This window comes from Strix aluco, chromosome 3, assembly GCF_031877795.1.
Source record: "Strix aluco isolate bStrAlu1 chromosome 3, bStrAlu1.hap1, whole genome shotgun sequence".
In the NCBI taxonomy this organism is placed as follows: Eukaryota; Metazoa; Chordata; class Aves; order Strigiformes; family Strigidae; genus Strix; species Strix aluco.
The window spans coordinates 17,000,753-17,024,027 of NC_133933.1; the positions used below are offsets into that span (position 1 = coordinate 17,000,753).

Genomic DNA, 23,275 nt, shown 5'->3' on the forward strand with positions numbered 1-23,275 from the left:
AGTTGCACCCTTGCTGTTTGCTGCCAGCGCAGCCTGGATGGCGGGAAGCCAACCCCACATGGGGGGACACGGGGGAGCTCGCTGTGTGTCCCCACACCTTGGCACCGTCCCCCCCGGCCGTGTTCTGTTACCCCCGGGGAGGTTAGGGGCTGCCCCTCTGCCTGTGAGCCGCAGGGAGCTCAAATACCAAAAACATCCCAATACAGAAAAAATAATTACAGTATTTAATTACAAACTCCCGTGACTTCAGCCCAGGAAAGAGCTCCTGGGAAGGGCCAGACTCCACCACAAAAATAATGCAGGAAGAAATAAAACAGATGACTGTTTATTAAAATATACCCTTTCTGTCCTTTTCTGAGAGCCCATTTATACCCCACTCTGTGCTGGCTCCCCCTTTCACAGCAGCACTTCAGAGTCCTCCACGCAGCCATTGATGGGCAGCAGCCCTGGCGTGAGCGAGCCACCAGCGGGCAGGGTGCTGGCCTGGGTCCACGCCGAGCCCTCGCTGGCCACCCGCTCGGGCAGCAGCGGGACGTAGGCCTCCTCGGCGGGGCTGCCGAGCTGCTCCTCCACGACGTACCTCGTCTCCCATCGTTCATTGTCATGGACATCCACGGCCACCAGTGCCACCTCCGCTCGGGGGGAGCAGGGCTCGGCAATGTCCCCAGGGTCCAAATCAGAGTCCGCTTGGGGGAAGCCCGAATCCTGGGTGGAGTCTGGGCTCTCCTCGGGCAGGCTAGTGTTGATGTAAATGACATCCCCAGATTCCCTGACAGTGGGCAGGTTTTCCAGCAGCTTCTCCAGATGGACCTTCAGCTGTGAGAACGTTGGGCGGGTGGCGGGGTCAGCTCTCCAGCACACAGACATGATTTCATACCTGGAAACAGGGAGAGGAGCGTGGTTATTGGGCAGGATGTTGCCAGGCTCTGGGCTAGGGGATGTACAGGGGCTTCTCTCCAAACTGGGCAAGCCCTGAGCTGCTTTGCATCAAACCAACGCACAATCAGCTCCCCTGCTTAGGCTGTTTGCCCCATGGCAGGGGCTGATCAGCCCAAGCTGCTGTTAGAAGTCTCTTCCAGTGCCTGGACCTCACTGAGGGTCGGGCAGAGGCAGCCAGCTGCAGCCCTGGGATCTGTGCCCCAGACACACCCTAATCCTGCTCCTGGGACACTAAGTCCTTCTCTCGTCCTTCCTGCAGGTGCCTGTGCCCAGGCTGGATGTCAGGGCGCACTGGAAAGTCCCAGCGCCTCCCTGAAAGTCGCTGCTGGCACACACTTCCTCTGCCCGCCAGCAGGCTGGATCCCATAAAAGGTTTCTTTGCCGCTTTCTTCAGGGACCCGCCTTGGAGAGGGGCCTTGTAGGAACCGCTGTGTGACTCCAAGCAGCTTTGCTAGTTTAACTGTTTTTGTATTTCAAGCTTTTAGCCATGAGGGGTTTAAACATTTTCAGCTGTAATGGCACCGGAGAAAAACTCAGGAAGAAAAAACCATGCTGAGCTGTTCAGAAATGCAAAGTTTAGAGGCTTCCCCATTTTCCCTTTCCAGATTTATAGATTTTAGGCACTGAAGAGCCCTGAGTTTTGTGGGGCAGAGAAGAGCACCACCAGCCAAGACCTTCCAGACAAAACTATCTTAAAAAAAACAAACACAAAAAACCCCTAAAAAGTCTGATTCCTCCACCACAAACTGCAGAGGGCAGTGCTCCTGTCCCCGCAGGACCAGCGAGGTGACCGCTGACAGCTCAGCTCCTCCACCCTCTGTGCCAGCCCTGCAAACACATTGATTTCTCCCGGGATACTTTCGGGGATTTCTATGCGCCCGTTTGCCTGGACTTACAAAGATGCTTTTTCCTCCCTGGGTGATACGCTGCTCTGGTCTGGGATCCAGCTTTTATTAGGCATATTAAAACTCAGGAGATTATGCAAATATTAAGGATTTTGAAGTTTTTATTTCTGTGATACTTTAATTTAAAATTTGACCCACACCATTCTGGCCAGCCTTCCTCTTGAGAGCTAACCTACATGTGTGTTCTTGTAAGCTCCCTGCCTGTTAAGCCCACAAGGAAGAAAAGGTTAAATCCTTGCCATTTTTTAAAAAATCCCGTCTTTAATAACTGTTGTTTCTGGGAACTGTGGGAGAAATGGAGGGGGTGAGGTGGAAGGTGACTCCCTCTCCAGTACAGACCCATCTTACTCTGCTTGGAGAGGAGGTTTGCAGCAGGTGGGAGCACGGGTGTGCCGGAATGGTCTTTAATTGTGCTGAGATGCACGGCTTTGCAGGCTTTTGGCCACATTCAGTGCTAAGCCACAAATCCACACCACAAGCAGTTGTCCTTAAAGAAAGGACGTCAGCAACTGAGAGCCGCAAAGCACAAAGAGTAGCACCCCACAGAAACCACCTCAGCTAAGGGCAAGTGATGCACAGGCTGTCTGCTGGCAGACAGAGCAAACCGCCTGCACTACAGCCCAGAAACAGTGTTACAATACTCACAGCTCATCTGAGCAGTCCTCCGGCTTCTTCAGGCGCTGCCCGTGGAAGAGGTACTCGTAGATCTCGTGGTTCTGCACTCCTGGGTAGGGTGTCATCCCTCGGGTCACTATCTCCCACATGGTAACGCCAAATGCCCACTGCAAGGACAAAGGGAAAAGCACACTGAAAGGACATTTCCAGGAGGAATGAATGAAGCTTTTCATGAGGAAAGGTCACTGCTCAGCATCCACTGGGCCCCTGCACAATGCTAAGAGTTGTCGCTCCAGTCCTGCCCTCTCCAAAATTGGAAATAACAAGCAATGCCACAGAAGTGGTGCTGTCCCACTCAATAAACCTATTCCAGGAGGTTGGACAGGCAGCAAAAGGTCAGCACGTCCTGTTACCGACAGCCTCCCGCTCCTCTGGCTTTGCACTTCCAGGGTACAAGAACAACTGTAACGAAGTCTGGCGAGGGTGGACAACTCAACCCAGGGGATTGGTCCCCAGCTTTTGCCTCCTGCCACCTGGCTGCCCAGCCACATGGACCTACCACATCACTCTTAGTGGTGTAGACACGGTCAGCCAGGGACTCAATGGCGATCCACTTCACCGGCATTTTTGCTATTCGGCCCTGACGGTAGTAATCGCCACTGTAAATCTTCTTCGACAAACCAAAGTCTGCCACGCACACCGTCTTGTCGTCCCGTAACCTGTCAGGCAGAAACAGGCATGACAAGATAGAAAAGTTCAATGTGCCAAATTCTGAAGCAGAAACCTGAGGCTGAGCTCTTTCCCCATGTCTCTCAAGACTGAGGGAGGTTTTGCTGAAGGAAGCCAAGTTGTGCTGTAAAACCACAGGGCTTCCACTGGTGTTCGTCTATCCAGGATGAAACAGAGGAAAACAAACTCACATGCAGTTTCGAGCTGCCAAATCCCTGTGGAGAAAGTGCTGACTGCTCAGATACTCCATCCCCAGGGCAATATCAACCATGAACTTCACCAGCGTCTGCAGGGGCACAAACTGGAAAGGGAAGGTGCGGGTTAGACAGTACAAGCCCTTTGGGAAGCACATTTGGTTTGATCCAAAAGGCCTCCCTGTCCAGGGCTGCTGGCTGACATCCTAGTGGTCTCACTGGCCTTGGGAAGCACCAGGAGCCCACAGCAGCAGCCACTGTGGCCTCTCTCATCCCCGCTGGGCTAATGCCCTCAGACTGCAAGACATATCGAATCACAAGCCTGCAGGAGCTGCAGATGCGGGGACAGTTGTTTTAGCAATAACCACAAGCACTGTCTGCCCAGCTGTGCCACTGGCCGGAAGAGCCCAGCTTGGCAAACCACATCTCACTGTGGTTTGCTGTAGCAGTGGATACCTTTCCCACCCCCGCCTCCTCCTTCCATGTCTCTGGACTGCAACTGCGACTAGACATTGCTTCCTTCTTGCCTTTCCCACTGGCTGCCTTCAGACCACTTATTTTTGGCTAGAAAACAGCACTGTAGAAAAGGGCTCTGGTGTAGAGCAAGCTGACCATGGTTCAGCAGTGCGCCTTTGTGCCAGCGAAGGCCAACCTTGCGGCAGGCTGCATGAACAAGAGTGAAGCCAGCACGTCAAGAGAAACTATTCTTCCCCCAGTTTGGCACTGGTGAGGCCACATCTGGATGCTGTGTCCCATTTGAGACTCCTCAGTAGGAGAAAGACATGTTGGATCAAGCCCACAGAAGCCCACTAAGACGGGGCTGAAGGAGATGGTGTACAAGGGGCAGCTGAGATAGTTGGGCTCTTTCAGCCTGGAGAAGGGAAGGTGAGAATCGCACAGGCTTTTGTGGAGCTGGATCCCAGAGCTGCCACCTGAAAAAGGCAGGAAGCAGGACTACAACCAAGTCCTCTTTTGTTCTCAAAAAACAAAGGCAGGTTTCTCCCCAAAAGAAGCACGGTCCCACCTTGCTCCTCACAGACGCAGGGCCCTCTGCTCCTTGCGCTCATTACCTGTGGGGCCATCTCCAGCCGTGAGCGAAGCAGGAAGCTGTGCAGGTCACCGTATTTCATGAAAGGGAGAATCACCATGGGCTTGGGGACCTGCTGGGAGCTCAGCTCGATGCACACACCTGGAAAACACAGACAGGTTGCACAGCCCCATGGGCAAAGGGACCACACTCCCCCTGCAGACATCTGTGTGGGGCCCGAGCACTCCCTGGGCCAGCTCCCCAGCCCAAATCCCAGCTGGAGGGTGAGGAGTGACAGCCCGTACCTAGGAGCTTGATGACATTGGGATGGTCAAAGTCCTTCATGCACGCTGCTTCGCTGAGGAACTCTTCTATCTCCCTTTGGGAAAAGTTATCCACTGGGAAGTAGAGAAAAAGGAGGAGGTTTAAAACCCCAAGAGCTTTAGCACCCCAAATCACTGCTGTCATCTCCCTTCACAGCACAGCTCCTGCGTGGGTCAGGGGGAAGGGACCACCGGCATGTCTCTGCCATCCTTGGCTGTCTGAGTGCACCTTCCTGACTGGCACAAGGAGCTGTGGCAGAGAGGCCACAAAATGGTGCCAGGATGCAGAGAGAGCATCTGAGACAGGTAGCAGGAATGCTGGCACCCACTGGGACAAACAATGTCAAGTTCTACGAGGCCAGGGTTATGACTTACGCTTCATGGTCTTCACAGCCACCTTCTGTGGGGTGCTTTCAGGCTGGCTGAGATGCCCCTCCATCACCGACCCGAACTCCCCTGCACCATGGGAAAGAAGCAAGCACTTTAACCACAGCCTGAAGTACCACCTTTCAGGACACCACTATGTCCTTGAAGATCTGAAATGCTCTAAGACAGAGAACTCATCCCCAAAAGGCTGTGAGGGAGGCTTGTGTCTCATCAGTGGCAGAAGGACATGAACCCAGGGGTCCTGGCACTCGGTCATCTTGACCCACCATCTCCCCACGTCCCCTGGGCCTGGAGCTGGGGGATGACATAGGTAACAGTGGCAGCCCCTGCCCTGTATGTCCATCCCCAGCTCTCCATCCCCAGCACTCACCCTCTCCCAGGACCTTCCCCAAGCTGAGGGCGTTTCTGTCCACGACAACATCCTGCAGCTTCTGCTGGAGCTCACTGCTGATGCCCAGGCTGCCCACTGCGAGAGAGGAGAACAGGACCTCAGGTCACCTCCAACCTGCAGACATATCGCTGCTGCGATATTCCCGTCAACCTCCTTGCAGAGGGATAAAAAAATATACTTACAAGTAAGTTCAACGGCTCTCCGGCAGTAGGACTTCTTGGCCGTGTAGTTCACTGCCAGCTCCGAGTTGTTCCTGCTGAAAGCATTCCTAGTGGGACAGAAACAGATCCTGCTGGGCCACGTGCGGCTGCTTCTCCTCTGAGGAGGGAACTGCTGCTGCAGGGGCAGGCGACCACGGCACAACCAGGGGTATCGGTAGTAAAGGAGGAAATGCACATCCGCCCTAATCTTTTTCATTTCCCTCTTACTGGATGAGTGCCATTGCTTACAGCGTCTGAGCAAAACAGCCACTTGATAAACAAGGCTGACCTGTCAAGGAGTGAGTCACAGAGGTTTTTTGGGGAGGAAACAGGATACTCATTTCCTACTCAGAGAGCAGTCTGTACTAGCAGGAATATGGTGCCCAGATCTACCATCTCCTAAAGCTATGTCTTCTTTTGCCTGGGGTACAACTCTAGCCTGTCAATGCTCTCCGTTAGTATGTGCAACTCCCACCCGTTAGCCTAAAAGAAACTAAAGGGAGCTTCACACCATGGCCCCAAAACAGTGGTGATGGGCATTCTGTTGGGAGATGCTGTGCAACCCCTCCAGCACAGGGCCATGCAGAGTCCAGCTCCCAGAAACAAAAGCACAGCAGGTGCTCAAGAGCTGCCAGGGAGCTAGCATCAATGCTACACCAGTTAGGAAAGGGATCCTTACACACTACCAGTTTCCAAAATGGGATGGGGTGATGCCACGGGACATCAGAGTAGGTGGGATTCCTTCATCAGCTCAGTAAACTCCCTTACTGAAATGATGCTCTTCCAAAGGAGTTATATCACATTTCCAATTTGGCAGCAGACACCCAAGGGATAGCACTTATAAGAAAAGCTGCTAGCACCACAATTGTTTAACAAAACCGGTAGCACAGGGCAGTTAAATGCCACTTAGAAAGTCACAGGGGTAAGTGAGTAGCATTGGCTTATTGTAGCAGAAATCTGCCCTTTGTCCACATTATTAAAACACCACTCTGGCAGTCCAATGGCAGTCTCTCTGCTCAGCAGGGCTGGTGCCACGCTTACCCATCAGACCAAGACAGATCTGGTGTGTGATGAGGCAGAAGGGGTTTCTCTAGGACACAGGATATTATACATCTCTGCTCTCTCATCTCTGTGTCAAAATGCCGACGCCACCCTCCCATAACAAGTTGCACAAGTTTACTTCCCTTTAAAAATAGCAATAGTGAGTGAAAGGTGAACTGCTGGACTAAGGAAGGGAGGGGAAGTACCATCGCTGGAGTAAAAATATACTTAGTCCTTCACGACAGGCATAAAAAATTCCATTTGTGGCAGCAATGTTAGTACTGGAGACAAAAACCTAGAAACCTTGTCCCCAAGTCCATCGTGGGCTGCTGGCCACCAGCCCTGCCTGCCCGTGTTCCACGCACCTGCAACCTGCCCAGCTTGGAGCACCTCTGTAATCTGTTTTCCCTTCAGCTTACCCATATTTTGTTTCCACACATCTTTTCTGGATGACCACGGACAAGCAGAGGATGAGCCCGACGGCAATTGTCCCGCAGATAAAGCCCAGGGCTATGATGAAGGAGTCTGTGTTCCCAGAGGCTGGAGTCGAAGAGGGGGCTGAAGCTTTTAATCCTAAGAAAATATCCCATTAATGGAGCTGGTGAAAGAGTCAGCCTGCAGCACCCAGGGATGGGGGGAAGATTTCCCAGGGGCTGAAACCAAACCCAGTAAAGCCTACAGGGTTACACAGGAGAAGGGGGCATGAGGACCAAGGTTGCACATGAAGAGCAAGTCTCTCCTGGCGACCAAAGCACCCTGAAGGTCCCAGATTCTTGGCCTGGCTGACGGGGAAAGTGTCTGAAGGGGGATGGAGGGATCCTCCCCTGCATCCACGCTGCACGGGCAGGGACGGGCATCTCCTTACCTCTGCTAGGGATGAAGACCTCCACCGGGCTGCTGAAAGGTCCCACTCCCCCTTTGGTGATGGCAGCCACGCGGATGGAGCAGGTGGCATTGGTGGCCGCCACGGGCAGGATGGCCACGCTGGTGTTCTGCCAGGCTTCAGCGGAGGCGTTCTGCTGGAGAGAAGAAGGGAAGAAAAGCCTGGGCTGGGGGAGACAGCGGCCCGTCCCTACAGCAGGAAGGAAACCCAGGGATTTATTGAGAATTGTCCCCTTGTCAAACTTCTGCATTGCTTTGCTTTCACAAGCCCAGAGGAAATGCAGCACCAAACTATTTACGGAGAATAATAGCTCTGCCTGCAAGAGCTGGATGGGATCTAGAAAGGGTTTGAGCAGAATTTCCCATTCACACCTCGTGCTGCTGTTGCTCTTTGCTTGGACCACCAGGCTGAGCCAGAAAAGAGGCAGGAAAGCAATCATCCAAAGAAGGGGGAAAGGTATTTCATGCACTGGCGGTAACATGGATTTTGACCCCCAGCCTTCTTTGCAGTTGACTTGACCAGCAGAGGCTCGCACCCCTCTTCACTGCTGGCCAGGGATGCCCACAGCTTGTGCCCCTCAGCACCCACAGAGCCTCAGCACCCGTCACCACAGCTCCTCTGCAGAGCATCTCCAACCGCTTTCAGCCGCAGCGCTCCTGGTTTGATCGTTCAAGTGCCCTGCCACAGAAAGTAGATCTTAGGGCAGATATTTTCTGACTGTGGTTTTTGTGTCGAGCTAATAGTATTTCCAGTTCTAAGGGTGTGTTTCCTTGCCTGGTAACATGATGGAGGCAGCATGCTCCATGGCACAGACCTTTTTCCTCAGTAAAAACACAAGTGAGTCTTTCCCTGCAACTTTCCTGTTGTTTCCTGGACAAATTTAGCAGAGAAAGGGCCTGCTGCTGCTCCCTGCCGACCTCCAGCTGCAAAACAGCTGCCCAGTGGTGTCCAAAACATCTCGCAGCCTGCTGCAGCTGGCAGAGCCCAGCTCCTTACCCTGGCTGAACGTCACATGGCCGAGCAAAAGCAGCAGCCAAGGGGGATTGGTGGGCAAGGAGGAGGAAATCAGAGCTGCTCAGTGGGAACTGGTTTCTGTTCACAGTCATTAAAAAGCCACAGAAATGGATGTGAATCATGCCCCAGCTCCAGAAGCGTGTCTGCGCTGTGGGGCAGTGGCATGAGCTGATACCACGGCTGCCTCTTTCCTCCTGCTTTCCTCCCACTTCACATTCACGGCATCTTTTGGCAGAAATGCACACAAGATCCTTTCCCTACTGCCAGCCCAAAAATGCACCGGGATCCTTTCACATAGCAGACGGCTCTGCTGTGTCATCTGAGGACAGAGCCCAGCTGATATCAAACAGACCGTGGAGAGCATGAGCACACTGGCAAAGCAGACAGCCATTCTGGCAGGACAGAACTGCCGAAGTTAATGGTTTTTTATGAGTCTTGTGGTAGTTGAGGAATTTCTTCACGTCCCAGCTCCGGCAGCCTTGGCTCAAACAAGAACTGCTGGTTTAAGAATAAAATAAAGCAACCTTTTCAAAGCTTTTAAAATAGTTTTTAAGCTGGTTGTGAAGAAGAGGCCTGCAGGTGGCCCTGCTGACACAGAAATACAGGACCCCCCTGCCTTTATTGTGCTGGGGTTGTTATACTGATGGTTATTTTGGGGTATTTCGTATTTAGCCAAAACTCGGAGACTTTATTTTTGAGAATTCAGAGCTCTATTCGACAGCAAGCATATTGCTCTTGTGCTTCAGACTGTCTGTCCATTGGCTCAGGAGACCCTTGGGGGTGCATGGGAGAACTGGGCACCACACCAGCCCATGGTGCTCTGCAGAAAGGTTACAGAATCACAGAATCGTCTAGGTTGGAAAAGACCTTGAAGATCATCCAGTTACGGCACAGGCTCAAGCTGTTCCCGTGACTCTTAATTCTGCGACAGCCCTTATAAAAAAGGTGCTGGCCCCTGCCCTCGACTGGCACTGTCACGTGTTTTTGCATTCCATAAAACCTGGAGGTTGCTGAAACAGATCAGCAACAAATACAACTGCCTCATTTGGTCTGCCAAGAGCCAAGGTCCCTTGCACAGCCACCTCCCACCTGAACTCTCTCCCTGCTAGAGAGGTTTTTTGAGCCTCCTGAAAGCCAGAGTTAATGAGAACAATTATGGACCAGGCACCCAAGCAGAAATTTCATCCCATAAGCATTTGACTGGGGAAATTTATAAAAAACAACAACAAAAAAAAGACAGTCTCCCAGGGCTTAAAGGGCAAGTCCTCTTTTTTGCTTTCTTCTTGAGACACGACAAATATGTCAGCAATTTTTTTTCCATGCTAGTCACAAGACCATAATATTGTTTCCCTGACTTCATTCGGTCTGGATCTATACATGCCCTTTTTCAGAGGCACAAAAGGAGAACAGAAAATGCAGCATCCTACAAAAAATAGGCTGTGAGTCACTTTTTCCACATCGGGTTCAGGCCATCAGTGCCTCTCTGTGCTTTCAGCCTGGGACAGAAGAAGACCAAACCACAGTGCAGAGGCGACAACTGGATACATCTGCGCAATTATCCAGAGGCTCCCTGACCACTGGCAGAGCCCGGACAGGATGATCTTCCGCCCAGTAGCTGAGATGAGCCAGGACTGCCCAAGAGGTCAGGCCAACCTCACTCTAGCAAATTCCTGAGGGCTACTTCCCAAATCCTAGGAAAGGTTATGCCAGATTACTTCATATGCTCATGGACAGGCCCCCAGCCTCAAAATGTTCCTTGAGCTATGAAACTCTTTGCCGTGGGTTTGCAGGTGAGTTACTGCGTGGAATAAACCCCATCTGAGTAAGGAACGACTCAAAGCCCAGGGAACAAATTCTCCCAAACACCTTACGATTGACTCCATTGCTGAAAGCGCCAAGAGGTGCTGACAAACCTTAACTGGCACTCCAAAGGCCATACCAAAGACTGTCAACACTGGGAAGAGCATCTCACTTCTATTTTAGAGAACAGGAGCTGTGGTAGAAGACCTCTTGTCTTCTTCATGCAGAACTGCACCTTCCCAGTATGAATGACTTAGGACATCACCATGAGTTAAATAAACATGAGAGAGAGAGAGACCACTTGTGTTTAAAAAGCCCAGATGAAAGCACAAGACAGCAGACAAATAAGCCTAGAAAGAATATATGGAAGCACCAAGACCAAACTGGACATCCCTGCTTGATGCCTGCTGTGATTTTTTTTCTAGGCTTTAGCCATTCTTCCCCATTTCCAGGTGACTTACCAACCCCTTGGAGTTCTGCCACCTGTACCAGATGTGATAGCCCTGCAGTTCCCCATGGATTCTCCCCAGGGGCGGCTTCACCCATCGGATCTCTAGGGAGGAGCTGGATTCATTGAATGACACCGTGACATTCAGTGGCGGCGTGGTCGGAGCTGCAGGAATCAAAGAGAAAGAAAGTGAGGGGAGCCGGGTGGATGGGTACAGGGATGTGGTAGGCTGATGGAAGATGAGCTGTAGCTCAAACAAAAAGCACACAGTATTTCCTACAGCCTTTAATATTTCCAGCAGGTGACCCCCCATGAGTAAATTTCCTTTCCCCAATCAACAGAGTCGAGATGTCCCCACCACATAAGCAACCATGACTCTGGACCAGCACCTCATCCTGAGAGTCCTGTACAAAGCACAGCTACGCAACTGAGGCAGGGAAGCCCTTCTCAGTCTTCGCTACTTATTTCCTACCTCCCTCAGTGGTGCTGGCGGTTATCCAGGGGCTAAATGCCGACCAGCCGACTTCATTCCTGCAGGAAACGTGGATGTTATAGTCCGCCATGGGCTCCAGCTGCTGGATGTGATACGTGTGGGGAGGCACCAAGGTGTCAAACAGCAGAAGTGAGACGTTGCGTCGTGGAACAATTTCCTTGACCTTAATTGAAAAATCAGTCCACAAACAAGGATTAGTCAGCAGCAACCTGCAGGGTGAGACGCATGGCAGGAATTTTACATCTGTAAACAGGATCCAGAGCCCTGCCTCTCTCCCTGCCTCCCATTCAAACACTAGCAGGGCCTTGTTCCTGAACGCTGGCTAGCCTCTGCTGAGCAGAAAGCTGACGGCAGCCCCTTTGCAGGGCCCAGGGCGAAGGCTTCAGTGCACGTGGAGGATGAGTTGCGGTGGGGACATGGCAGAGATGTGTGAAATCGCCATCACTGTGGAAAGGAGGAGTGAGGGATGATTTGCTCTTTCTTGTGGCAGGGAGCAAAAGGAGCACCCAATAACATTACCAGGCAGCGAGTCCCGACCAAACACAGAAAAGTCCTTTTTTGTGCAACACATCATTAGATCGCAGGACTTATTGCCATCAGATGTTGCAGGACTGATCACAGAGCTCATTAGACTCCATCATTACATTTAGCAGCATGGATGAATTCAACGTACTAAAAACAAGTCACAAAGAGAAGCTGCTCTCTCCCCAAAGGGCTGGCTGTTGAGCACCCATGTAGCTGCCCACACAGCCCTTGCAGTCCTCTGGAAAGTGTCTCATTTTGTGGGATGCACCACAAGAGTGGCCTGGGCTGGGACAGTGGGAGGAAAGAAGGAAGAACAAGCACAAGGGATGTCAGAGCAAGTGAGACAGTTACCTTGGAAGACAACTCACAGGATGTGTTTCAGTGTGAACCGTCAGCAGAAAGTCATACAGTCCTCTCCATGCATGGTTTTGGGGTGGCAGGAGACCTGCCCTTCTGCTTAAGCAACAAGAGTACCCCCTGGGTACCCCCTGGGTACCCCCTGGGTAGCCCAGGATGCTCAGGATGGTCTCAGCATTAACACTAGCATTTTCCAGCCAAAATGATAGAGAATAGCCTTCAGCCTCATAAAGCTGAGCAGGTGATCAGATGAACGTGCAAGCTGCTCCTGAAAGCACTGCTGGGACTGGCTGTTCTGAGCATCAAGCCCAGCTCAGCTATCTCAATCCTCAACTTGTCTTCTAGAGAGAGTCCATCAAATTAATATATTTTTTAAAAAATCAGGCTTTTTTCAAGCTTAAAGAGTTTGAACTTGGCAGGTGTGACAACAACAGCTTCCCCTTTTAAGCACCGGCATGCTCAGAAATGAGTCACTTCGTCGGTGGACCTCACTACCCAAGCAAGGGGATTATCAAAGTGGACAGGAGCAAAAAGGCTTAGTCACAGCTGTGTTTTTGCCAGAAATCATGTCTTGTTTTCCAATTCAAAATGCTATTTCCTACTGACAGACTGTGAACGTTAAGTCATAGGAAATTCCTTGGCTCTCCACCCCACTTCCCGAGCTCCAGCTGGAAGGCAGCAGTGGACACAGCACTAATATTAGCTCTGGTACCTTTCCTCCCTGTAACTCCTTTCACTTTTATCTGGCTTCAAACATTGCTTCTCTCCACACATTACCTCAGCCAGAGTACAGATTAGCCAGTATAAAAAAATATCCACAAGAGAGCAAGCAATGGGCTTGAACTGTGAAACCCAGCAACGTTAAACAGACAGAGCAGGTGGAAACTACTTGCAGGGCTGTAGCCACGGAGATGGCATTCCCTGACTTGTCCAGGAGACAGGCAACCCCTCAGCTCCTTCCCAGTACTTCCCAGGAGTCTTGAGATGAGAGAAACCTCCACCTCCAAACCCCAGCAGGAAGGCTGCTTGGTTGGGAAGTGCTTGACCAGGAGGTAAAAGTAGGGACAAGCATGTGCCTGCAGCAAGTCAAGGCTTGCAAAGTCTCCCGGAGAGCTACTTGGAGCAGTTCTTGGCATCTCTCCATGAAGAGTCATGACAACCTGACTGTCTCACCTGAGGGGAGAGATTCTTGTGGCTCGCTCCCACATGCTTCACAGGCACAAGCCCACATGGGCTCTTCGAGGCAGGTGGCTTGCCTGTTCCCATCGCCCCTCATTTCTGCCCCCACTCAACCACACCGCTCCCAGGACAAAAGCCTGCTTCACGCTCCCTGCATCAGCTTCTCTGAGGGACTCCTTCCACCAACTATGCCCCCTCACAACAGGCAGAGCAAAGCTGCTCCTTCTGAGCAGACACCACCAAGCTGGTCTCCAACAGCTCCTTCCAAGCCTCCTGCCTGTCCACCTCGGTGGTGCTCCAGCTGCTGCACGTCCCAGCACCTGGGGACTGCTTGATGCTCATCTTGGGTCTCCTCAACATCATGCCACCACAAATTCCCCAGTCACCCGGACCATAGGGTGCAGGTGGGACAGCGTGCCAGCTTCCCCTTTCAAAGTCACTGGGAGAGTCCAACTCTATTTGTCCAAACCAATAGCCTGGTCAAATCCATGTGGTTCATGCCAAACAACACTGATTTCCACCTGCTTCAGAGCATTCGTGTGAGGGGAGGTTGCTGGGGCAAGGAGGGTTATGGATGCTTACCTGGACACTGCAGCTGTTCAAGGCAGAGAATGCATCAAAGCCTGGCACCCAGGATATCACGATACTGTGGGCCGTTCGGTTGAGGACATGCACGCTGGTGGGTGCAGATGGTATTCCTGCAGGGAAAAGCCAAGGGCAGTCAGCTGGAGGCCTAAGCACAAACGTGGCACGTCTGGCTTCCTTCTGGCAGCTCTCGGGGCTCAGACTGACTGTGCGTGAACCCCAAGCACTGCCCTGGCTACAGCTGCAACGGTGTCCTCTATCGGTGTACCGCAGGTGTTTCAGATCACCGCACAGGGAAGCAGAAAAAAGTCATTTGCAGGACTATTTTGACCATGTTCTACATTTGTGAACTGAAACAGCACTCTGGGTTGCTTAAAGGCAATGATATGTTTTGGGGAACACCTTTCTCGCATTGCCAGATTGGCTCCTGTCAGGAATGTCGGGAATTTCCACCATTTCCTGCGGAAAACTGTGTGCACCGCCCTGGTTGTGAAGGAAGGAAAAGAGTAATACAGCCCTTCTGAAATCTGCTCGGGGGCTGACAGTTCTGCTTTCAAATGGCTTTTTTAGCGCTTCCTCCCACAGCAGTGATATTGGGATGACAGAACCACACTGGGAGACCATGCTACTATATGTATCTCTCTTGATTTTAAATACAGGTTTAAAATGAGGAAAAATAAGTATGGGAGTCCTAAAAACATCTCCTTCAGCTTGTATAGAATGAATGCTTGGAAGCGTGGAGACCAGGACAGCTCCTGCTTGGATACACGTAGTCAACGGGTAAAGGGAGCATCACGTTGCCACTTACCTTTCACGTTGACCTGTCCTGGGCTGGACGCGGTCAGCCCTTTACTGTTGTGAGCCTCGCAGCTGAACAGTGCTGTTTCATTGAGACCTGCAGGGGGAAAAACACAAAACACCCAAATCACACTAATTCTCCACCCGCTGCTCACAGAAAACCCTTGCGGCTTCCTTTCTTGCACTGTTGCTTTATTTTTTCCAGCAACACAAAAGACCTTTTATTTTGCACTCATCACTTCCCTTCAAGGCATTTCTGCACCGACTGCCCGGGAGTGACCCCTGCGATCCAGCTCACCCACCTTCCATGCCGTGAGCACGAGTGTGCCGTCAGTGTGAAACACGGTACAGTGGGCCGGACTGGGTGTTTCTATGGTGCCGTTGCACAACCTCCTGAGTAAGCACTTGTTTTGCGTTCAGAAAGGGAAAGGCAGAAAGCAGAAGAGACCACCACCACAGCTTGAATCAGATGACTTATTGCTTTTCGAAGATTGCTCAAATCTCCCAGCTGATAATGGAGAACGACCGCTTTTGGGGGCCACTGGAAATACCCGAGTGTGGACGGCTGTTCATTTCCCCTGGGATGTTGGCATGGCCTGTGTGAGATGACCCCGGGCAGGAACAGTGCTCAGGATTTTTGTCTCATGCAAAGGACTTTCCTGGAGGTGCAGGGCTGTTTCTCCTGGGCACAGTGCTTGCTGCTGCTGCAAGGTGACGGGCTCGCCACAGCATGCTGGACATGCTGAGTGTTTGCTCGCACCATCAGCAGTGCTGCTCGGTGTGATGGGGCTCCTGGGCCAGGACGGAGACTGTTCAAATGACCTGGCCTAGTGTGTGCCAGCCGGATGCAAGAACATCCAAGAGGAATGAGTCACCTCTTCCGGCTTTCACTGCCTTTTAAAGCCTGCCTTTGGATGCCGAGACAAGTCAGGTATAGTCTGGCTGCTAATTAGCTAGTGGCCTTGTCCTCATGAGCAAATCAAGAAATCCCTCCTCTCTTTTGCCTCTGAAGCAAAACCATGATGGGTTTTATGTTACAAGAAGGACTTTTCTCCCTGTGCTCCACCAGGCTGGCATGGAGACACACTGCAGGGGCCAATCCAAGGTCTTCCAGAGACATTTAAGAGGGGACGACCAGTAAAGCAGCCCGTAAGAGCAGCAGTGTACTTGTTTGCATGGCCACAGGCTAGGAGAAAAATCTCCTTCTTGCTTAGGAAAGAGCAGTTTGAGTGTCCTGCCTCTTCTGAGGAAGAAATTTTTGGCAGCAGGCAGAAGGGATCAGATGGGGGTTGCTGCCCCCAGATCACCCCTGGCAGAGTGGTCCCCAGGGCTGCCAAACAAGCAGCACAGATGGTGCTGGGCAGAGCCGTACTCCCAGCACTGAGGACAGAGCACTGACAGGCTGGGATTCATTTTTGCAAACTGGTACCTCTGTGGTACTTCTTTTGCAAATCTGGACCCCCGTGTCCCACTGCATACAATTTGATGGCCGCATTTTATGCTCCTGGGAAATTTATCTGTGCTGAGCTTTCCAGTCAAGCATCAGCAATGCACAGTGCCACACAAAAACAAAGCAGGCTTCAACGGCCTTGTGACAGCGCATGGGAGCACACCTCCTGCCTAACAGGATGTGTGAGGCCAAGGAGACAGGCTGTGAGATGGCACAAGACACCTTCTCACCCTGACCTTCCCGGTAGGCACACGGAGGTGAGGTGTCCCAGCTGGCTGTGGCAAGGACACTGCATGGCTCACCTGGCACGGTCAGGACTGACGGGGAGATGTGGGGCTTCTCATTGACTCGGACATTGTTGCGAAACCAGTAGATCTCCACAGGCTCTGGCGGGCCCACAGCTTCGCACGTAAGGTTGAAGGGACTGTTCTTGGTGACATTCAGCTTCTCAGGCTGACGAATGAAGTGTGGGAGCCCTGCACAGACACAAGCAGAGAAGCAGAAGATTCAGAGAGCTTGGAAACACAGCCCTATCAGCAACTCCAAACTGTCCTGCCCAGGGCTGTGCCCAGCTCCAGCAACAAGCCCATTCCCAACCAAGACTCCCCGTTTCTGGAGGTCAGCTCACAGGTCCCAGATCACAGTCCCTGGGGCTGTCACTCAGCCAGGGCACAATGCACCTCCAGCACATCTACCCTAGCCCTCCTCCAGCTCACCTTCCAGCTGCACCGAGATCGGATCTGACACCACCTCCATGCCAGAGATGTTGAGTTTGCAGACGTACGAGCCATTATCCGAGCGCTGGACGGCAAGGATGCTGCCAGAGAGAACAGAGACCATGTCAGAGCTTTGGCAGGGAGACTGCCCCCGCACACAGCTCCTGCAGAAGGACACAGAAACACTGCCAGCCTGGCGTTGGGTTTCAATCAGTATCAATCACCCCTCAGCACACACCAAGCAGAAGCTGGGCTTCCAAAGCCAGACTTTGGGAATTAGGGAGTGCCTACGCATCCTAGTCCCGGTCTCAAGACCCTGCAAGCTGCCCAGCCTTCCATCTCTCCCCAGGAGCCAACACGTAGGGCACCCCTCCAGGAAGGACAGTACTGGTTACCTGAAGGTAGAGGTCATTGCCACCTCCTCCTTGTCGGAGATCTCGAAGTGGCTGGTGGCGATACGGTCCAGCACATGCAGCTCCTTCCCATCCTTCCACAAGGAAATGCCCGGGGTGTCTGGCCTGAGCAGCAGCTGAGGTACTTTGATGGAGCAATTAAACGTGACATCCTTGTGCTCATTAATGACGATGTGTCGTATTGTGGGGTTAAACTTAATCTGTCCTAGAGAGCTGGCTGAGGGCTCCTCCCAGGGCTGCTCCGTGCTCTGGTAAGGCCAGTGACCAGCGGTGGCCACGCTTCGCTCGGAGCGGTGAGACTCTGCTGACAGGTATGGCCTTAGACTTCTATTTTGGTCAGCATCATCTGCAAGAAACGACCTCCATTTTGTTACCACCAGGCAGCAAGTGGCCCCTCCAAAACCCTGCAAAGCCCCACTGCTTCCATTAATAATTAAAGGCAGTTCATTTACAGATGCTCCAAAAATTCAAAATCTCTGAGACCTCTTGTAAGAGCCCCGAGGAGGAAACATGGAGCTGGGGGCTGTCCTGAGACTAACAATGTGCAAGCAGCACCTCCAAAAAAACCTTTTTTGAAACAAACAGGAACAGCCCAGGCTAAAGAAAGTGCTCGGCCACTTCTCTTTTGGCAGGGGAGAGGCAGGAGCTATTTCTGCTGCATCGTACCCCCCGGGACTGGAATATAAAAGGATCCCTGGGCAGGAGGAATTTGGGACTTTACTCCAGTAAATCCCTTTCGGGGCCTCATCTCAAGCATTTTCAGCTGGGGCAGTGAAAGAGTCCCCAGTGGGGATTTCCCCAATTTTAGGCTCTTTGCTGGTGACACTGCTCCCTTCCCAGGACAGAGTGAGCAGGTCTGCAAGAGGGAGATGCTCTCTGAGTCAACTACAAACGCTTTTGCTAAGCTAAGTGCCTCCACTGAGCTGCTCTTCTCAGGAAAACAGCTGCAGATGGATGAAGAAATGCCTTCAGACAGTGTATAGGAGCCGGCTGCTGTTTACTGTTGTTCTCCCAGGGTCTTTTCAAAGATATTTTTCCCAAGGGAAGGCTATTTACCAGCTCTTTCTGAGGGCTTCTTGCCCCCACCTGTAAATCATACCCAGTCCCATAACAGCGTTTTCCCCCTCCTTCCCAACACTTCCCATCCCAGCCATGAACAAGATGAAGAGCAGCTCCATATAAAGCAATTCCCCCCAAACAAAACTGTATTGAGATAACGTGAAGAGATAAGATCTAGAGAATATACCACAAGTAGATGCTTTTATTAGACCGTTTCCGAGCTTCCTGAGGCTTTCACAGGCATACCGAAATCCAGAGTGGTAAATCTTCCTTGCTGCCTTCAGCAAGCAAAGACATTGTGCCAGACAGGAATTTCAACTAAATGAATTTGCCTCTTCCAGAAAAAACCTATTCACAATTTAAAAGATAATACCGCAGGTAGAAAGTACCACCTTTTTATTTAACAAGAGTTCAGCTGAGTTTGTTTTGAGGCAGGTCTTAGTCCTCAAACATCAAACAAGTTTTTAAAGCTATGTCATTACTATTGTGAGTAATGGGGCATGAGCCTAGTGTGCTTTCCCGGGAGCCAAGAAACACAACCTAATTTTGAGGCTGGATATATTCCTTTGCTAAATTGCTCGCTATTTTTAACCCTCAAGAAATTCTACTTCTAGACAGAAATTTGAGAAGGGATTTTAAATTCTGCTCAGCCTGGTGGTACAGAGGAAAGCGTAAGGCTCTCCCTGGCTCTCACACAAAACAATGGGTTTCCCTTTCAGAAAAAAAAAAAAGACCCTAAGCTTTTCCAACCTGCTTCCTAAGCTTTACCATCCCAACACAAACAAACGCCATGTGACTGCTGTGAAATGCAGCCGACTGCCATTTACTTGCAGGCCGGGTCACCAGCTCTCAAACAGCCAGGCAGCTCCAAAAAGATTTGCCAAATGCAAACAAGCGAGCAACCCCAAATCTCCTCCCCTCCCCTGCACTTCCTGGAGGTTACCCAGCCTGAAGCCAGTTGCTGCCTGGCACAATCCAACCTCAAACAGCTGTTTTCATGCTCCATTTTGAAGCTTTCTAGCTCTGGCTGGAGCAGCTCCCCCGGCGAGGACCCCTGGCCAGGGAGGATGCGGATGTGTGCTGGTGGTCTCTGCCTGCTCTGGGATGACTTCTGCTTCCCCAGGCTGCTTCAAGTTTAAAGGCAAAGAGCAAAGTGGATCTTAGCTTCAATTTCTATACTCATTAAGTGGAAAGAAGTGATTGCTGGCCCAGGAATGAAATACTTTCCTCTCTGACTCATGTGACAACAGGAATCTCTCACATCTTGCACTGCCTTTGGGTACCCCTTCCATCCCCAGCTGTTTGGGATGTGGATACCTTCATGGTGTCTTCAACAGAATTTGCCCTGTGTGGCAGGACACCCCTTCTTTGTGTCCAGAGCAATTTGCTTAGGCTAGCTCTAAAAGCCCACGCTAGAGCCAAGGAGCTGAAAGCCTGTGTGCCTGCGTGGGTGCCTGCCACACTGGAGTGGCTCCCCTCGCTTACCGCAGCTTGGCCTGAGGGAAAAGCTGGCGTGGAAATAAATCCACTTGCAAGTACAGCGCTGCTCTCTTGAAACACCTGGGATCACAGCAAAACTGAAGTGCTAGCAAAGACAGATCTTTCTCTGCAGCCTGGCAGGTCCCGTGTGCCTTTCTCTGTTACTGCTCTGGAGAACTGAGTTTTAACAAGAAAATCTGTCTGCTATTAGAGGCAAGATTCTTTATTACAGATGAAAAACCAAAAGCAGGGAGTTGCACACCCCACAACTGAAACAGCAAGTCATTCTGCTGCAGTCCCAGCAAGGACGGTATTAGAAAACACCCAGGTCTGCCAAAAAGCTCCCTACATCCCTAGCCCTGGATTTCCCATTACTGGAAATAATTCACCTGCTGACACCAGCTTTCTGTTCAGGCACTTGTTGAGCATGACTTCACACCCAGGCAGGACAGAAGGAATGAAGAGTCCCTTCAGTGCGGGGTTTCCTACCTCCCATCCCCGGGAGCTGTCAGAAGTGAATTTCCCCTGGGGCTGCACCTGCCAAAGAGACTCTCGGGGTTCGAACACCTTTTGTATAAGCCAGTCCAGGATTCCTGGTTAAATCCTCACACCGACTCTGAGACACCCTGGCATTCCTGAGCATGGGCTACAAAGCCCAGTCATCACGCAGCCCGAGACCAAACATCAGGCAGCCCTGATGACAGCACACTTTAAGTCCAAAAACTAAGTTGGTCTCTTCTCATTTCTTTTTGTGGGTAACCAAGCACGTGGAGCTGAAAAGCCAGCAGACTGACAGCACCGCAAAGCATGTCCCTGTGCCACAAACCACAGCGTTTCCTGGTGATTTCTCCCAGCACCAGTACGCAGCTGGCTCACAGGTAACGGAATAAATCCCAGACCCGCTGGTCTGTTGCTGCTTTTGGTCCCTGCCTGTCGCAGTGTCCCCGGTAAGCAGAGGCACATCGCATCAGCAAAGTGCTGGGAGACCACCAGGCTGCAGAGGCAGAGCTGTGTCCCGGGAAGGCAAAACCCGCTCCCTCTGGGGCTGCCAGAGACTCGCAGCAAAATCACTGCTGAGCTCCCCCCCAGGATTTAAGCTTCGCTTTAGTCTGCAGGCCCAGTGAGCAGGAGAGGGGTGCGCGGGGCACTGTGGTCACCCCGGCCGCTGGCAGGGTGAAACGAAGTAGCCTCTGGAGGTAAAATGCTCCCCCTGCCCCCAGCAAACACCCCTCGCCGGACCCCCGCCGCCCCCACCGGCACCCGAGCAGCCCGCCCATCCCAGGGCCGTCCTGGGCGCCCCCAGCCCGGAACCCCCCTCACCGCCCCGGGCTCCCCGCGGACTCACCGGCCGCTCCGCGGGGCGGGCGCAGGGCCGCCAGCAGCGCCCAGAGCAGCGCCCACCGCCCGCCGCCCATCGCCCGGCAGCGGCAGCGGCAGCGCTCCGCTCCGCGCCGCTCCGCCAGCGCCGCCGCCCCGCCCCGGCCCGGCCCCAGGCTCGGCCCCGGCCCCCACCCGCCTCCCGCCCGCCGGGGCTCGGCCTGGGGCGGCGACGGGGCAGCGCCGGAGCACCGAGTCTCCAGGAAGGTGCTTGGGGCGGTGCTTGCCTGGGATTTGGGGAACCCGCACCCGGACTGGATGTCACTCGGTGTATTTCGCTGCCGCAGCGTTTCTGCTCCCTGCACATAAAAGTCTTTGCGACTATGATACAAGTGTAACTTTTTTTTTTTTTTTCCCAGCAGCCTGCTGTAGTCTTCCCAAAGCCTTGAGGTTAGGAAAAGCGATGTACATTTTGTTCGGTTAGCACTAGGTCAGCACACCGTGGAAACAGAGATGTGGCCAGAAGACAGCTCTGCTGAAGTTGCTCATTTCTGGGTGTAATTTATAACGAGAACTGGGAAGGGCAGTGTGCTTCTCTGGCTGTTAGAAAGCAAAGAACCATACAAAATCCAATCTGAAATCTTTTCCACTTGTGAAGAAAAAAGTCTTAAGTTCAGTGAAAAAAGAACAAATCACTCCCAGACTTCTCTGACTTGCAAAGCTGCTTATTCACTTAATATTCTTAGGCCTTGGTGACAGAGATTGAATTTCCCCCCTCGCCGCCTCTTTCGCTCCAGACCAGCTTCTTACATCTTGAAGTGATCAGCAGCTAAGGAAGGGCATGTGTTGCTAGAGGCCCAGATTAAAGGGGAGAAGAAAAAGACTGAGCATCTTCAGTGGTGCCCAAGAGCCAGCACCTTCCATGCAGCTCCAGCAGTGTCACTTTTTCTCCAGATTTTGAGTGCATTCCCCATGCATCCAGTGTCACTCAGGGAGTAGGAGGAGACCACGGGACAGGCATTTGTCCCTCTGTCTTTCCAGGCTGGCTGTTGATACAAGCCTGTCATTTGTGGTCAGCCTTTGCCGCACGGGTGCACTTCCATCTGACTGCGTTCCCTGTTGCTGCTGGCTTTGCAATTTTGGGGAACAAAGGAATGGAAAAGCCTTTGGACTTTGTGGGCTGCAGAGTGGAAACAGCCCCTCACATTGGGATAATGTCATAACAGGGGGTGAGGAAGCGGGAGCAATTTCTGCGAAAGAGGAGGAAAACAAACAATGGAAACACATGGGCATGTAAAGAGCATTTAAGCACCTCTTGAAAATCCTCTAATTTGGGTCATTTCTTTACAGTGAGTTGGTTTCTGCTCAGCGCTGGTGTAAACTAGTCTCCAGCTTGTTGCGGTTCATTTGGGCACAGCTTGAGGCACAGGAAGAGGCTGACGCATGGAGAGGGAGGAAGAAACAGGGAGAGGAGAAACTCTCAGGGAGGTTCATGATAGGAAGGGTCTGGAAGCAGCTGTCAGGAGACAGTCTGACCACGTTGGATGCTCTTGGGTTGGTGATGTGCAGCTTCCACCTTGCTCAGCATACCACCATCCTTGGTCTCCTCCCAGCAGCATATGGAATATAGGCTCAGGAGCAGCCCAAATGACCTTTCTCCAACTTATTTCCATACTTCAGAGCCCAAACTCAACAGTTGCTGGGGTCTGCATACAAACAGCTTGTGTTTTTTGGTCCCAAAGTACGTGTGTGGCCAGACTCACAAGATCTCCCCAAACAGCATCCCCTGTTTTCACTGCCTGGGTCTGGGCATCAGCCAGCATTTGGCCCTAGAAATACCTCACAACCCTCCCAGGGCAGTGGGAGACGAAAAAAGGCAACCGATGTCAAAGGAATGAGGACCGAAACAAAGGGAGAACCTTTAATGGGAAACAAAGGCTGCCTGTCTCCTCTGTCTGTGTGCCAGGATGCAACCCTGAACCAGCTAAACCAGTCGTGCTCGCAGCTC

The 23,275-nt window shown here is 52.1% G+C and overlaps 1 protein-coding gene across 2 annotated transcripts; it reads right to left on the reverse strand.

Annotated features, from left to right (window-relative positions):
* Positions 1-298: 298 nt before the first annotated feature.
* Positions 299-21,404, reverse strand: MERTK (MER proto-oncogene, tyrosine kinase). 2 transcript variants are annotated; one of them, XM_074820597.1, is made up of 19 exons: positions 21,296-21,404; positions 17,395-17,758; positions 17,000-17,100; positions 16,586-16,759; positions 14,844-14,930; positions 14,033-14,148; positions 11,369-11,552; positions 10,910-11,061; positions 7,617-7,767; positions 7,171-7,324; positions 5,693-5,778; positions 5,490-5,585; positions 5,108-5,188; positions 4,715-4,807; positions 4,453-4,571; positions 3,380-3,489; positions 3,019-3,178; positions 2,490-2,626; positions 299-877 (listed from the first exon to the last, which is right to left on the reverse strand). In XM_074820597.1, the coding sequence occupies exons 1-19, from the start codon at positions 21,363-21,365 to the stop codon at positions 397-399; spliced, it is 2,916 nt and encodes a 971-aa protein (XP_074676698.1). In that variant the 5' UTR covers positions 21,366-21,404; the 3' UTR covers positions 299-396. The 2 variants fall into 2 exon arrangements, with proteins under 2 accessions (XP_074676698.1, XP_074676697.1); XM_074820596.1 differs by having other exon boundaries at positions 7,617-7,770.
* Positions 21,405-23,275: the final 1,871 nt, after the last annotated feature.

Excerpts from the sequence above, each read along its gene's own strand:
- MERTK (XM_074820596.1), bottom strand. The coding sequence starts at position 21,365 with ATGGGCGGCGGGCGGTGGGCGCTGCTCTGGGCGCTGCTGGCGGCCCTG. Across the intron at positions 11,062-11,368 it reads CGCCAGCACCACTGAGGGAG|CTCCGACCACGCCGCCACTG; the intron begins GTAGGAAATAAG and ends TGATTCCTGCAG. Across the intron at positions 7,325-7,616 it reads GGTCTTCATCCCTAGCAGAG|GATTAAAAGCTTCAGCCCCC; the intron begins GTAAGGAGATGC and ends ATATTTTCTTAG.